The sequence below is a fragment of the Podarcis filfolensis genome, assembly GCF_964270895.1.
Source record: "Podarcis filfolensis genome assembly, chromosome: 1".
NCBI classification, from domain to species: domain Eukaryota; kingdom Metazoa; phylum Chordata; class Lepidosauria; order Squamata; family Lacertidae; genus Podarcis; species Podarcis filfolensis.
Window position 1 is genome coordinate 101037980 of NC_139604.1, and position 13782 is coordinate 101051761.

A 13782-nucleotide genomic window follows, 5' to 3' on the forward strand; every position below is an offset into this window, starting at 1 on the left:
ATATTGGAGTTTCTGATGGTTTTATTCCTGAAGTGCCTTGCAAGCTAGTCACATCAGACTGCAGAGACTTCAGATGTTGCAGACTGTTAGGCAGGTTTCACCATTACCTTAACCACCCAGAATAGCTCTGCTGGATGGCAACTGGAAAAGTAATTTAGATTTGTTGCCATCGGAGTCAGAAATAAGTGCCTTCATGCTGCCAACTTGTTTCTCCAAATTTGGTGGGCGCAGTAATGCCCACTGTTTGCTCTGAGTGTTTTTCCTAAGGCCAAAGTATCCCTACAAGCATTGTAATGATGACTGTTGACTGAACTCTATCCAAAAAAATGTGAAACAACCTGAGTCACTAGCTTCATTCACTTTGTGCTTAATATTACTCATAATGACCTAAGACAGCTGACTGTAACACAAAGCAGTTTTTTACCGTTAAATGCATCAGTGGAGAATGGCGTTTACTAATGCACTGAATGAGCCAACAATCTGAAGTTCAATCCAGATAAGGCACTGTTCTTGGTGGGTGGCTCCTTAGACTGGATGGAAGGGAGGTTGCCTGCTCCTGAAGGGGTTCCACTCCTCCAAAGGAGCAGATATGTAGCTTGTATGTACTTCTGGATCCTTTGCTCTCGCTTGAGGCTCAGGTGGCCTCAGTGGGGTGGAGTGCCTTCCATCAGCTTCAGCTGGTGGCTCAGCTGCACCTCTAGCTGGACAGGGATAGCCAAACTTCTATTGTCTATGTTCTGGTAACCTCTAGGCTGGATTGTTGCAACACTCTATCCGTAGAGCTGCTTCTGAAGATGGTTCGGAAACTTCAACAGGTGCAGAATTTGGTGACTAGGTTGCTCAACGGTGCAAGATGGTTTGAACGCATTACACCAATCCTGACCCAACTGCACTGGCTGCCAATTAGTTTTCCAGGCCCAATTCAAAGTGCTGGTTTGGACCTATATAGCCTTAAACAGCTCAGGACCGTAATGCCTCAAGGACCAGCTCCCCCCATATGAATCAGCCTGGACCCTGGGCTCATCATCTGAGGCTCTTCTTTGTGTGCCTCTTCCACACGAGGTCCAGAGGGCGGCAACATGAAAGAGGCCTTTTCTCAGTTGGTTAGAGCAAGGCGCTAACAATGCCAAGGTTGCAGGTTCAATCCCTGTATGGGACAACTGCATATTCCTTCATAGCAGGGGGTTGAACTAGATGATCCTCAGGGTCCCTTCTAACTCTACGATTTTATGATTCTGCGGAGACTCCCCATTTGTGGAATGCTCTCCCCAGAGAGGCTTGCCTGGTGCCTTCATTACATATCTTTAGGTGCCAGGCGAAAACATTACTCTATAACCAGGCCTTTGGTCGATTAACATTCTATGTCCTTTTATATGTGTTTGTGGGAGGGGCTTATTGGTTTGTTTTTGTTTTATTATGTATTTTTATGTTGTGAATTGCCCTGTGATCTTTAGACGAAGGGTGATATAAAGATTTAATAAATAATAATAATGAGGGCAGCTGATTATTATAGTCTCCACAGTACCATTCCACCCTCCCCTTGTCCGTAATCCAAAATATGTGGTAATCTCTTTCTAATGCAACACATTGCAATTGATTAAGCGGCTTACATTCACATTTTTAGTATGTATGGAATTAAGAAGTTATATCGTAACCAATATCCAAATACTGTTAAAATGAACATGATGTACTACTATTAAATTCAGAGCAGTCAAATAGTAAAAGATGTACAGATAAAAACTATGTTAGGGAATTTACTTTTGTTGATTTTGCAAGTGGTTTTCAAGAGAATGCTGTAATATAAGCAAGCAGGGAGCTAACTAGTCATCTACTGATTGGTTAAGTCCCATACACGAAGGAGGAAGACGTTTTGAGGCAATTTAACTGAAAAGAATTAAATATATTTATTAGCTGGGCTTACTGAAATCTTTTCCTCGCTCTCAAATGCTTAGAATCAATTTCTTATTCCTTAACACAACCGTGCAACATTCCTTAGGCAGTATGCATGTCCTTAAAAAAATAAATCACTTTTCCCCTCCTCAAAACTCAATCATATGACTGAAAGGTCCATTTGTATCTACTTTCAACACCTGCCGGTTTCCATATGTGCCGTACTTGAGAGCAACCCCAGCCTCTGCACATTTGGTATTTGCAGTCAGTTCTTGTTCACACTGAGTCACAAACTGGGAATACAGCTCCATCCCAATTTCCTTTTCAATGTTGGAATGATACTGCATTCTTCTCCCCTTCAGTTTGCCACCCAGCGTGGCCTGGGGTATTACTAATATGCTGCCTGGCAAATCCAGAACAGAAACGTATTCGCCGCTTTCTGTTTCACTCAACTTCACATTCACGAGCGTATTGACTGCAAAGACAGAGAAGGGAAAAACAATTGCAGTTAGTAGGTTTGTGGTCATGCATTAGCAATGCAGCAAGTTAAATTCTGCCCATAAGGACAAAAGTCAAGACACAGGCATCGTGAAACAGGGATAGTACCTGAATTCCAATGTCCAGTTTCCTCTTATACAGTAGTGGAGAAGAAGCACATTTACCTGTACATTAGCTCCCTCTACTGGCTACCTGGTATACATTTATATATCAAGAAAAATGAGCAAGTAGAAATACAGTGGTGCCTCGCAAGACGAAATTAATTCGTTCCGCAAGTCTTTTCGTCTTGCGCGGTTTTTCGTCTTGCGAAGCACGGTCTGTCGCAACTGCACCTCTTCAAGCGGCTTTAAGAAAAAAGGAAACAAACTCGCAAGACGTTTTCGTCTTGCGAAGCAAGCCCATAGGGAAAATCGTCTTGCGAAGCAACTCAAAAAATGAAAAACTCTTTCGTCTTGCGAGTTTTTCGTCTTCTGAGGCATTCGTCTTGCGAGGTACCACTGTACTTCTAACCGAATAAGGGTTAAGCCCAATTAATTTATTAGTTTTTTACTGTCTCATAATGGGCCATGAATAAATACTTCTTCTGAACCCTTATTCTGAAGCCTTAAAAGGGACAGCAATGTATTCTCACTTCATTTCACTCTCCTGGTAACCTGGTGGGTCATGGATTATGCTAAGAGATAAGTCTGTCCCTAAACTTCATAACTGTGAAGGTATCTAAGTTGGGTTTGTCCTCACTCATGCTTTGCAGTACACAAGGTGGTACTTTGTAATAACACAAGTTATTAACTAATTTGGAAAAACTAGTCCAAGCTCATAGGGTTGTATCCAACCAAACTGTTCTTTTAGTACCAAGACTTGCACTTGTGCAACAGAACTTCCCCTTAATCTCCCTTCCTTGGTTCACGCAACACACCACCCTAAATCTGGAGGACTGGGGGAACCCACAGAACATATTGGGGGGCATGTGGGGGGAGCAAAGAGAGGGGAAATTCCAGTGTGCAAGCAGAAGGCCTTGTGCAAACAAGACTTCTTTGGATATAACCCATGATTAAAATCCTACTTCGCCTTAAGTACAAATGCAAAAGAATTTTTAAGAATCAACCCCTTTGCTGCTCTTCATCACCCATATCATTTGCAAAAGAAGATGATCAAAAGGTAACAAGGCGCAAAGGTGTGAAGCCCTTTCTGACATGTTCACGCAGTGGGAGCTAAAGCCAGAAGTCTTTGGCCACAAGGGAATGAGCAGTACCTGTTTCTTGGAAGAACAACACTGGCTACAAGCCTTCTGTAAGGAGAAGGCTTGATACTGAGTGTGTGCCACTTAACAATTTTTATTTTCAAAATAAACTGCAGTATAAAAGAAAAGGAGGACAGAAAGTAACATAGTTACTGATTCAGGCTACATTTCAATACTGCCTCAAGCCTTAAGTTAAATATGGCACTGTATTAATAACGCACTCTGCATCAACAAGCTTATTAAACAGCAAACCTTAATAAGAACAAGTTAATTAAAAAGCACATCGGACTTGTATGCAGAACGATTCGGAATGAAATACTTGCTTAGAACTTTCCCTGGAGAGCAGTTTTTAATGATTCAAAGCTTTTCATTACAAAAATCTCATGAAACAAGTTCTTATTACTATTTTATGATAGGCTCAATGATGCAGCTGCAGTTATTTGCATATTTTAGTGCCGTTTTAAAATGGCTGTTTTTAAATACTATTTTATCTAAACACCTACCCATTTTGGGAATAATTTCTTCACTAGCCCCTTTGAAGAAACATACATAGATTATAAGTCCTCGCTGTATCTATTCAAAATAACAAAGAAATATATTTACACATCCATATACCCATACGTTTTTTACTGTAATTAAAGAGATCTATTAATATTGTGCATGAAACCACAATCCTATGCATGTCTTCTTAGACATGCATGAGACTTATTCCCCGGGAAGTATGTCTAGGATTTAAACCTTAATTGGAAAACTCATTCATTTCAGTAGATGTAAACTGAAATGTTTCTGTATGCAAAATAAAAGCAATTTATTTTCCATGTCTAGATTCTGAAGTAATAGGTAATCTAGGTCTTAAAAGGTCACAAGCTAGATTTCTTTTAGTGGAAAGTTGTGGAAAGTACCATAAAGACCACACTCAAATAAAATTAAACATTTTTATATCTGGGATACATATTTCTTTGTGCCTCAGACATCATACTTTTAAAAACAACTTCTTCCATGATAGAGAACTGAATGTTTTATTTTCTCTGTTTCTTGAACAAATAAATACAAAGTTACATAGTTTATTTTGAGGCATACACGTCTGATATGCACTCAGAATATACTTAGGTTTTCCAAACTGTATTCAAATTGTTAAACAAAATCAGCCAAAAATCAGCCAAGCAGCAAGCATGTTCCATACATTGTTAGTCTCCGACTATCAGTTGAATCTCCAGTCACAATCTTCAGAGTACAAATAAGCTGATCTCAGCATAAACATGAGCTGTATTGAAACAATAATGCCTAATCTGCAGTTTAGGAAAAGATAATTAAAAACAAAATAAGCCAACAATAATATTAATGTCACTTCACAATGTCCTGTAACATCTGGGGGACTGTGTAAATAGGATTTTAATAAAAGAATGATAACTATCCTCATTTTTATAGTGTTGCAACACCCCTGTAAGGTAGATCAGAGATGAATTTGAATCCAATACGTCAAATCCGAGATGTCAAATGTTCACCGCTCCAGGTGCTTTCACAATATGCATGGCCTATCGGTCAATGGTAGACTGCAAGATTCAATTCCTGGTGTCTCCAGGTCAGCCTAAGAAAGACTCTGGAAATCAGCTGCTAGATGAACCAACGCAGTGGTTGTTCCTAAACTCTGTCCCCTGCTCCCCACAACCTGAAAATTGCTGAGGAATCACTTGATTTTTCTGCCTGCTGTAGCAACTGTAAAGTACTGTGCTACATTAATCTAATTGGATTTTTACAGACATGCTGTGGACCACCTGAGCAAAACTCATGGAGGACAAGTGGGAAAAAGTTTGGGCTGCTTCCCAAGTTTCAGTAGGGGTGTTCACACATTACATTAAGCAGATGTAGTTCCTGTGCACTTGTGTACACTACAGTCGAACTGCACCAACCAACGATTGTGCACTCTTCCATACTAGCACCTGAGCACGTGCAGAGGCAGCTCGTACCTGTGTTCAGTGTAACGTGTGAAAAAACCTGATCTCTACTCAGAATTAAGTCTCGCCGAAATGTTAAATGTCTATTTTGGTTACTAGGCAGTTCGCTCCATGACGATCGTTCCCCATGCAAAAAAGAAAAAATGAGGGGGGGAGGGGGAGACGCCTCTGTAATGCTAAGCAATATGAGAAGAAACCGTGGCTTTAAACTTCACGCGTGAAAACGTCCACTATTCCGTTTCAGGATTTTTCCTGAGTTCCGGAAGCGATGGGAAAAAAAGCCATGGAAGCGAAGTACTTCCGGCACTTGGTGGGGGGGGATCCTCACGATTATTACAATAATCCGTATTGACATCGGGACATCTTGATTATTTTAGGAAGCAAGCAGGGTGATGTGCAAATTGAAGATCAATTCGGCGGTGGCAACATTATTATTATTATTATTATTTTGGTGGGGGTAGGGACGAGCAGGCAGACAGGAGCAGAAAGCGATGATCTCTGCTCGCCAAGTCGGGGGATGCCTTATTGAAATCAAAGCGGGGCAACCCCGAGAGATCTGCCCGTGCAGACGTTACCTCCACCCACTCGGCTGCGGAGCCCGGCTCGGCAGGCTTCACCTGCAGCCTCGCGTGCAGGCACTGCTGCAAAAGGGTCCGGGCAAAAGGACCCCGGGTCGAGTCGGCCATGGTCCGCGGCGGAGGAAACCGGGGAAGGATGGCGGTCCCGCCTCCCGACCCGCGTTTCTTCCCTTCTACTCCCTGCTTGCAGTCGCTGATGGCCGAGGAAGCCGAGCGACAAGTGTCAGGAGCCTGGAGACGGGACTTCCTGGTTCCTTCTTGATTTCCCCCTTCTTCACGTAGGCGGAAGTGAAAGCTGCTCATTGAAAACAGGATTGTGTCTTGTTAGCAAAGCCTGGAAGGAACAGAAGCCAGAGATAGAAATCGGAATCGTGAAAAGTGGAATCATTGGATGAAAGCTCCACAAACACTTGGTCAAATAGCCATCGTTTATTTGTATTTTGATTAAAAATATATATGTTCAAAGCAGCTTACAATAGCAAGGAGAGGACAAATCTTGGCCGGAGGAGGCAGTTAGTGTTAGTGAGGTTGCCTTGCTGGCATGAGTCACGTAGGGGGGGAAAGGTCCTGCAAGATTGGGCCTTTACATTTGTTTTAAAGCTACAGTATGAACAGTTGATAATGAATGGAAAAATACGGTAATTGGGCCTTATAATATGCAAATAATAAAAGAACATTGGTAAGAATACACATTTATTGGTAGTGATGAAAATGCAAGATCTCACAGAATTCAGAGACAAACTAGACATAAGAGGCACAGAGATGCTGCAAGTCCATGTCAAATGCAAACAATTTGTGCCATGAAATTACGGTATTGGGCATGTCTCACAAGCTGCTTGCCATTGATTCCTGAGAATGGGGAGATACCTAACACAATGGCTTCACATCACACTTTGTATCAGATGTTATAAGAAACAGCAAATATGTATGTAGTGGTGACATCTTGTATTAACTATTATAACCCTTAATTTTTTTTACAAAAACATGTTGGCGCATTCTACCTGAATGTCAAATCTTGTAAGATTTATGAATATGCAGTGACTGGAAATAAATGGGAAAAGATGCAAGAATGTATTAATATATCAAAATAAAAATCAGATGATGTAATGCAATGGGGATAGGGAAAATTGGAAGCACTTCAATAACTTTCTCCAGATGTGCTGATTCTCCCGGTTTACTGCTTTACTACCACGTGATATGCAAGAACCAAAGGTCACATTAATCACACCAAACAAACTAGCGATCATGTTACAAGAGTTCATAATGATTTTGCAGAACATCAGTTCTTTCCCCCTTTTTTGCTGGTACTTAGGGAATATTGTACTGCAGACATAAATAAGCTTTCTCTGTTGGTGTGTGTGTGTTCATGTGCATGCAGAAAAGCAGCTTCCGTATCAACAACACATATGCAGTACTGCTGGAGAGAAACAGGAGAAGCGAGGTTAAGTATTTTAAATAAACCTTTTTTTAAAAAAAAGGAAGTGGTGGCAGGGAAGATGAAGGCAGGGAAAGGTAAAATAAGTGCAAACTGCATAAACGGCAAGACAGTATATTTGTCTGGAATCATTTTTTTTGTCCTAAATGCACAAATTTCAGACACACCAAAAATGTAAATATAATTACATACAAGGGTAACTTCTGTTGATCCATATGAAGAGGCTACCAGTCTGGTTCTATATTAATATGCCAGAGTAAAATCTTTAAACTAGAGGTGGGAAACCTTTTTTCAGCCCAAGCGCTGCATTTCTTTCCAGAGAACTTTCAGAGGGGCATATGCCAGTGTAAATGTAAATTTTACCTTTGTACAAGTAGGCTAGTTTTTATACACATTCCAAACCCTGTTTTCCTGTTCAGACCACAAGCATTCGAAGAGACAAACCATCTGGGCAAAAATACTCGCAGTGCAAAGCAGGAGCAGTAAGGGGTGTGTTTGGAGGACTAGATAGAGAGACCTGCTCTAGTCTAAATGGAACTTTGCATCTCAAGGGTTGAACAAACGGCCTTTCATGCACTCTGACTGTGAAGACTAGATTACTATTTTAAGTATTTCTATCCCATTTTCCTCCAAGCAGTTCAAGGCAGCATACATGGCTCTCCTGTTCTCATTTTATTCTCAGAACAACCCATTCAGCTAGATAAAGGTTGAGAAAAAGTGATCTGCCCCAACATCATCCAGTGAGTAGAGATCTGCAGCAGCCTCATACCTAGTCAACTAATAATAGGGACATGCACCAAATACACATCCACACATCATCACACAAAAGACAACACCTGCCTGTCTGCAATCCATCAGCCCCAGAGGCAGTGGCGTAGCGTGGATTGTCAGCACCCGGGGCAAGGCAAGTAATTTGCGCCCCCTAGCCCGTGGATTTGCGCCCCCTAACCCTAACCCCCAGATGTTGTGCCCGGTGCGGTCGGGCCCCCCTGCACCCCCCACGCTATGCCACTGCCCAGAGGCACAGCTGGCACTGATCCTGTTACACCCAGTCCTCACACATCCCTGCAGGCAAATATTTGAGGTCACCTATGCTGCTCACACTGTTTTCGAAATTTGTGGGAGATTTTTGCCTATTAGCAGGCGCCTTCCGTGCCAACTTTTAAATCCCTGCTGAAAACTTTTCTATTTTGCCGGGCTTACACATGCAATTAAGAATGCATATTTCCACAATGGTTAATTGATGTCTGTTTTTATAGTACGGTTTAGTGTTTTATTGCTGTAAATGGCTTTGATTTTTTTATGACATATTTTTTATAAACAAATAAAAGTAAATATTATGAGTGCTATTCTATTCTTTTCCATGAGAGGGAGCATGATGAAAACCCTTCAATTAAAGAAAACCTCAAAGTAGATTAAAAGCCCTGCTTCCCTGAGTGCAAGGGGAAGTGGCTGCTTCTTACACAAGTAGCTGCTTCTGCTGGCTTCCATAACTACACTCTCTCTTGGATGCCAAGGTGGTGGATCTATTGCACCTTGGAGGGAGGTAGGGAGAGGAAGAGGAGAGGGACTAAGCAAGCAAGTAACCAGAAGTAACCAGTTCCCTCTGAGCAGTACTATTGGGCCCTCAGGGAATGGGTGCACATGAGAAAAGATACACAAAGCACAACCAGTGCCTGCTGGTTCACACAAGACATTCAGAAAGAGATGGTATTAGTTAAAAGCCAGCCTACCCACCTGCTGCGTATTTGGTGGTGGTGCTAAGCCTAGTCATCAGACTGCCAGAAAAGGAAATGTGAGAGCAGGGGTTGTGTCCCATAGGGAAAAGATGGGCAAAATACTGGAAACAGTAGCAGCAGCTTTTTCAGGGCCAGCCCAAGACATTTTGTTGGCTAAGGCAAAAAATTTGTGTGGTGTAATGGTTAGAGCGCTGGACTATGACCAGGGTTCAAATCCTTACTCACTGGGTGACCTTATGCCGGTTACTATCTCTCAGCCTAACCTACCTTATTGGGTTGTTGTGAGGATAAAATGGTGGGGAAGAGAACTATGTATGCCACCTTTAACCCACGCAGGTTGCACTGTGGGCTAAACCACAGAGTCTAGGGCTTACCAATCAGAAGGTCGGCGATTCGAATCCCCGCAATGGGGTGAGCTCCTGTTGCTCGGTCCCTGCTCCTGCCAACCTAGCAGTTCAAAAGCACGAAGTGCAAGTAGATAAATACCGGTAGGTACCACTCCGGCGGGAAGGTAAACGGCGTTTCAGTGAGCTGCTCTAGTTCACCAGAAGCAGTTTAGTCATGCTGGCCACATGACCCGGAAGCTGTACGCCGGCTCCCTCGGCCAGTAAAGCGAGATGAGCGCTGCAACCTCTGACTCATCCGCGACTGGACCTAACTGTGGGGGGTCCCTTTACCTTTAGAAAAAGGTGGCATATAAATGAATGAATGACCTCTCCATGTACAAAAAAGCTGACTGGAATGAGTTACTGTTCTGCAAGAAAGGCTTCTACATGTGCTTCCATGGGAGGATGGAGGCAAGACCTTCTCATGGTCACCACAACCACCCTGCAATGTGTCCCCATAGGTGCGCTTTTAATGCTTTAGCGATTTTGTCTGTGTGAACCCACCCACTCTGCCTATCTCTGGGCAACAAACTCCAAATATGTGCGCCCACAAGTAGACAGGGAGGATGATCCAGACAGGCAGGAGACACTCCTTGCTCATGAGAGCACCTATGCCTAGCAGCAGAATTACTCCTTCATTTCTGCACATCTTTTGAGTTTTTCAGGAGAAAAGCAAATGCCATTTGGTTTCCAAGCTTGAGGGATATGCGGTGTTACTGTGGACTGGCCCCAACCTCCCACCGGCCGTGGACCCTCAATAGTTGCTGGCCAACGATTGATCACATGTGGGCCCTCTCGTGGGGTATTGAGGATCTCAGTAGCTTCCTAACGTGACGCTGACCCCAGCATACCAATCGCCTAAAGCCAAGGCAGTGCTAATAGTCTTTGTTGCTAAAAAGGAATAAGTCCCATTTATTGCTTGTTTGCTTGCAGCCTCCGTTGCCCGCCCCTTTTGGGGGCTGGGCCGAGTCGAGGCTCCGCAGATCCATCGGCAGGCGCTGGGAGGGGTGCTAGGATGGTGGCGCGAGCTTATGCACTGGCGTTACAAACTGCGAAGAGAAAAGCCTTGCCATGGCTCCGGCTAGGCTGGGGTGGAGCCGCGACCTCGGCTGTTTCCGCCCGCTTTCGGGTAAGTGACGCGTGGAGAGCCATTTTCATTTTGGACAGGAGTTTTGATGGGCACAAGGCAGGCGGGAGCTCCGGAGCATGTCGGTGTGCGGTGCGTCCTTTTCGTGCCTGGTGGATGAAAGGGGTTCTAAACAGTGGTTGGCGCGAGCTATGAAATCCCCTTTTCAAATTAATTGCACTGTACAATCCCCCCCTTTTTAAAGTGTGTTGGTGAGATTGGTTTCAAGTGACATTTCTATAGCTCCATACGGAGGATTGTTTGGTTTTTATTCCTTCTCTTCCTTGTTCACGTTCCAATCCCTCTAGTTTATTTTACCAACCTTACTTTTTTACTGTCTCCAGTTACTTTTTGCACGACCATTCAATAACCATAATTGCATCTAAAGACTCCACGCATGTACATCTGCATTAACTCTCACATACATATACAGTATATGTAAACAATCCCCTCCATTCCTCTTCCATGGACACATTTGCCCATATTCTCTGTTCCACATGCACACCTGCCTCCATCTGTCGGGGTTTTCTTCACTCCCTTTTTCTGAATTCGCACCCAGTTCTGCCAGTACCTCCCCCCTCCAGCACTGCACTTTCTTGCTATTGCTAATCGGAATGTGTTCCTCTGATTTCCTTTCACTTGCACACCCGCATTTTCATTCTTCTCTAGCAGATCCTATGCTCTGCTGTGTGAACAGACCCAGTCACGCAGCAAACTACCCTGCGATTCTTAGTTGCACCCATGCCTCTTACACTTCAGGAAGTACCGTCGTTGCCGAGGAGGTACTTCCGCCTCGCCTGCGCCCATTTCCTATCGGACCGAGAAGGCACCTAGAAGTGGGCGGCGATTCTATCGTTTTAACCGCTTGCAGGCAGAAGCTTGCTTTTGCTAGATAAGCTGCTGCCTCCAAATCTATGGCTTAACTTCAGAGACGCCACACGGGCATGTATGATGTATTCTGATATGGAAATAAGAGGACTGAAAGCGTTGTTAGTTGCTGGCAGTCCCTCAAGGATGCTAAAATTACTGGCTGCAAACTTTAAAAAAATGGTAAGCTTTCCTAGTTATGCCCACTTGCAGTTTGACACATCTCATTGGTGTCATGCTTGGCTTACAAACGTGCCCTAGGCTAGAGGAACACAGAGATAATAGAAGTCTTGCAAGGCGTCAGACGAAATAAACGTGCCAGTAATTTTAGTGGAGGAGCTGGAAACTATTTTGCTATCTCTCTCTTTCATACACAGATTTTGGTGTATGAAAACAGTTTAGAATTAGCACGTTTCTGTTTTGTTTTCAGTCATCAAATGCAAACGATGAGGTCCTCAAAGAGAAGCGTAGCAAAATCATGGCTAGAGGACTTCCAAAGCAAAAACCGATTCAAGGAGTTAAGCAGGTGTTGGTTGTAGCTTCTGGAAAAGGAGGTGTTGGGAAGTCAACAACTGCTGGTAAGTTCTGTGTATTTGATTCAGTATATTATTTCCCTTTAATTTGCTTGTAGATATAGGTGTGCGGATATAACAAGCTCTTATCTAACAATGTACACTTCCACTATATTTTACTTTTAGTTTGGATTTAATTTGAAAAGGTTTTTAAGTAAATGTTACTCAGCCTGAAATAAGCTGTCAGATATAAGCAGAGTTCTTGTTTCATTGTTATTTGGTACAATTTGTGATGCTCCCTGGATCAAGTACATAGCTGAAACTAGTTCAATAATTATACTGGGAGGGAAAGAAGCTACAATGAGAAATTATCCTCATGTTCTATTGACTTGAGTGTGTCCATAACACTACTTGCATTTCAATATTTCATTTTATGTATTGTAAACTATGAAAATCCTGACTTTCAAATAGCAAAGAAAGGGAGTCATTTTAGGATTGTCTGTGACTGATTTTTATTAGAAGATGCAATACACAGTCATTAGGTTTAAGATGAATCTAGTGGAAGAAGGAAAATACTGACTTCATACACTTCCAAATAAATTCTCCAATTAGCCATTATGGGTTAGGAGTTTAGGTTCTCTTATGAATCAGCAGCTGATTTAAGAAACATGGAAGTAGGAGATAGGAATAAATCATTTTTACAGTGAAGAGGATTATACAGTGCAGTGTCCCAATGATTTGTAGTACCCATACTATTTTACTTATTCATAAATGATCTGGAGTCAGGGGCTTCTTTCTAAGAAGTGATCTCATTTCCGAGAGGCTGATTCTGCTAATTTTTGTGTTCTCTTTTCAGTAAATGTAGCCCTTGCACTGGCAGCAAATGATTCGGTAAGTAATTGCCTGATTATTGTTTCAATATTGCTAAATATAAAAATCAATAAAAAGTTACAGATATTAATAAACACTTTAATAGCTAGTATATAGGCAGAGATATTTTTAAAGATTGTTTCTGAAATAGTAGTTTTAATTTCAGTAGCTAGCTTCAAATGATATAGTTGAAAAAAAGACACCATTTCTTCCACCAGGATTCTCCCTAATACTCATCTTCACTGTGCTGCTATTTCTGTTGTGCATTCTTATGAATTTCATTCCCTGACTACTATCACTGATAGGGAAAACTAGCTTTACATTAAGTAAATCTGCTTATTTTTAATATTACGATAAATTTCATGATGTGGGTACATGTGTGTAGTTTTCTAAGGGTAAGGTTCACAGGGCCCTATGAAAATGATTGCTAGACTTACCTTTTAATGTCTTTACTGAAGTACATTTGTGAAATATGTCTATACTCCAATAAAAAAAAACCACTTTTGAGAATTCAAAGCACTTCACATACATTATTTCAGTAAATCTTTACAGAAACTTGCCTAAGGCCACATTGGCACAAACCACATATTCAGTTAAATAGGCATACAGTGGGAAGACATGACTAACCCCATGTCCGCTCTATATGCATGCCCTGGAGAAGATGTAAAAAATCCTGTGTGTGTACA

The 13782-nt window shown here is 42.3% G+C and overlaps 2 protein-coding genes across 6 annotated transcripts in view; one reads left to right on the forward strand and one right to left on the reverse strand.

The window, feature by feature from the left end:
* Positions 1–1879: 1879 nt before the first annotated feature.
* Positions 1880–6546, reverse strand: DTD2 (D-aminoacyl-tRNA deacylase 2). 2 transcript variants are annotated; one of them, XM_083620526.1, is made up of 3 exons: positions 6159–6546; positions 4132–4201; positions 1880–2365 (listed from the first exon to the last, which is right to left on the reverse strand). In XM_083620526.1, exons 1-3 carry the CDS (start codon positions 6462–6464, stop codon positions 2040–2042), a joined length of 702 nt encoding a protein of 233 aa, XP_083476652.1. In that variant the 5' UTR covers positions 6465–6546; the 3' UTR covers positions 1880–2039. The 2 variants fall into 2 exon arrangements, with proteins under 2 accessions (XP_083476652.1, XP_083476653.1); XM_083620527.1 differs by having other exon boundaries at positions 6201–6530.
* A 4138-nt stretch (positions 6547–10684) lies between these two features.
* NUBPL (NUBP iron-sulfur cluster assembly factor, mitochondrial) overlaps positions 10685–13782 on the forward strand; it is a 56236-nt gene continuing 53138 nt past the window's right edge. Inside the window, exons 1-3 of one of the 4 annotated variants that reach the window (XM_083619336.1) lie at positions 10685–10850; positions 12145–12292; positions 13083–13117. In XM_083619336.1, the coding sequence (XP_083475462.1) occupies positions 10737–10850; positions 12145–12292; positions 13083–13117 (297 nt within the window). In that variant the 5' untranslated portion in view covers positions 10685–10736. Of the gene's footprint in view, positions 10851–11696; positions 11898–12144; positions 12293–13082; positions 13118–13782 lie in introns of those variants that run through there. The other 3 variants (XM_083619339.1, XM_083619335.1, XM_083619337.1) reach the window with 3 other exon arrangements.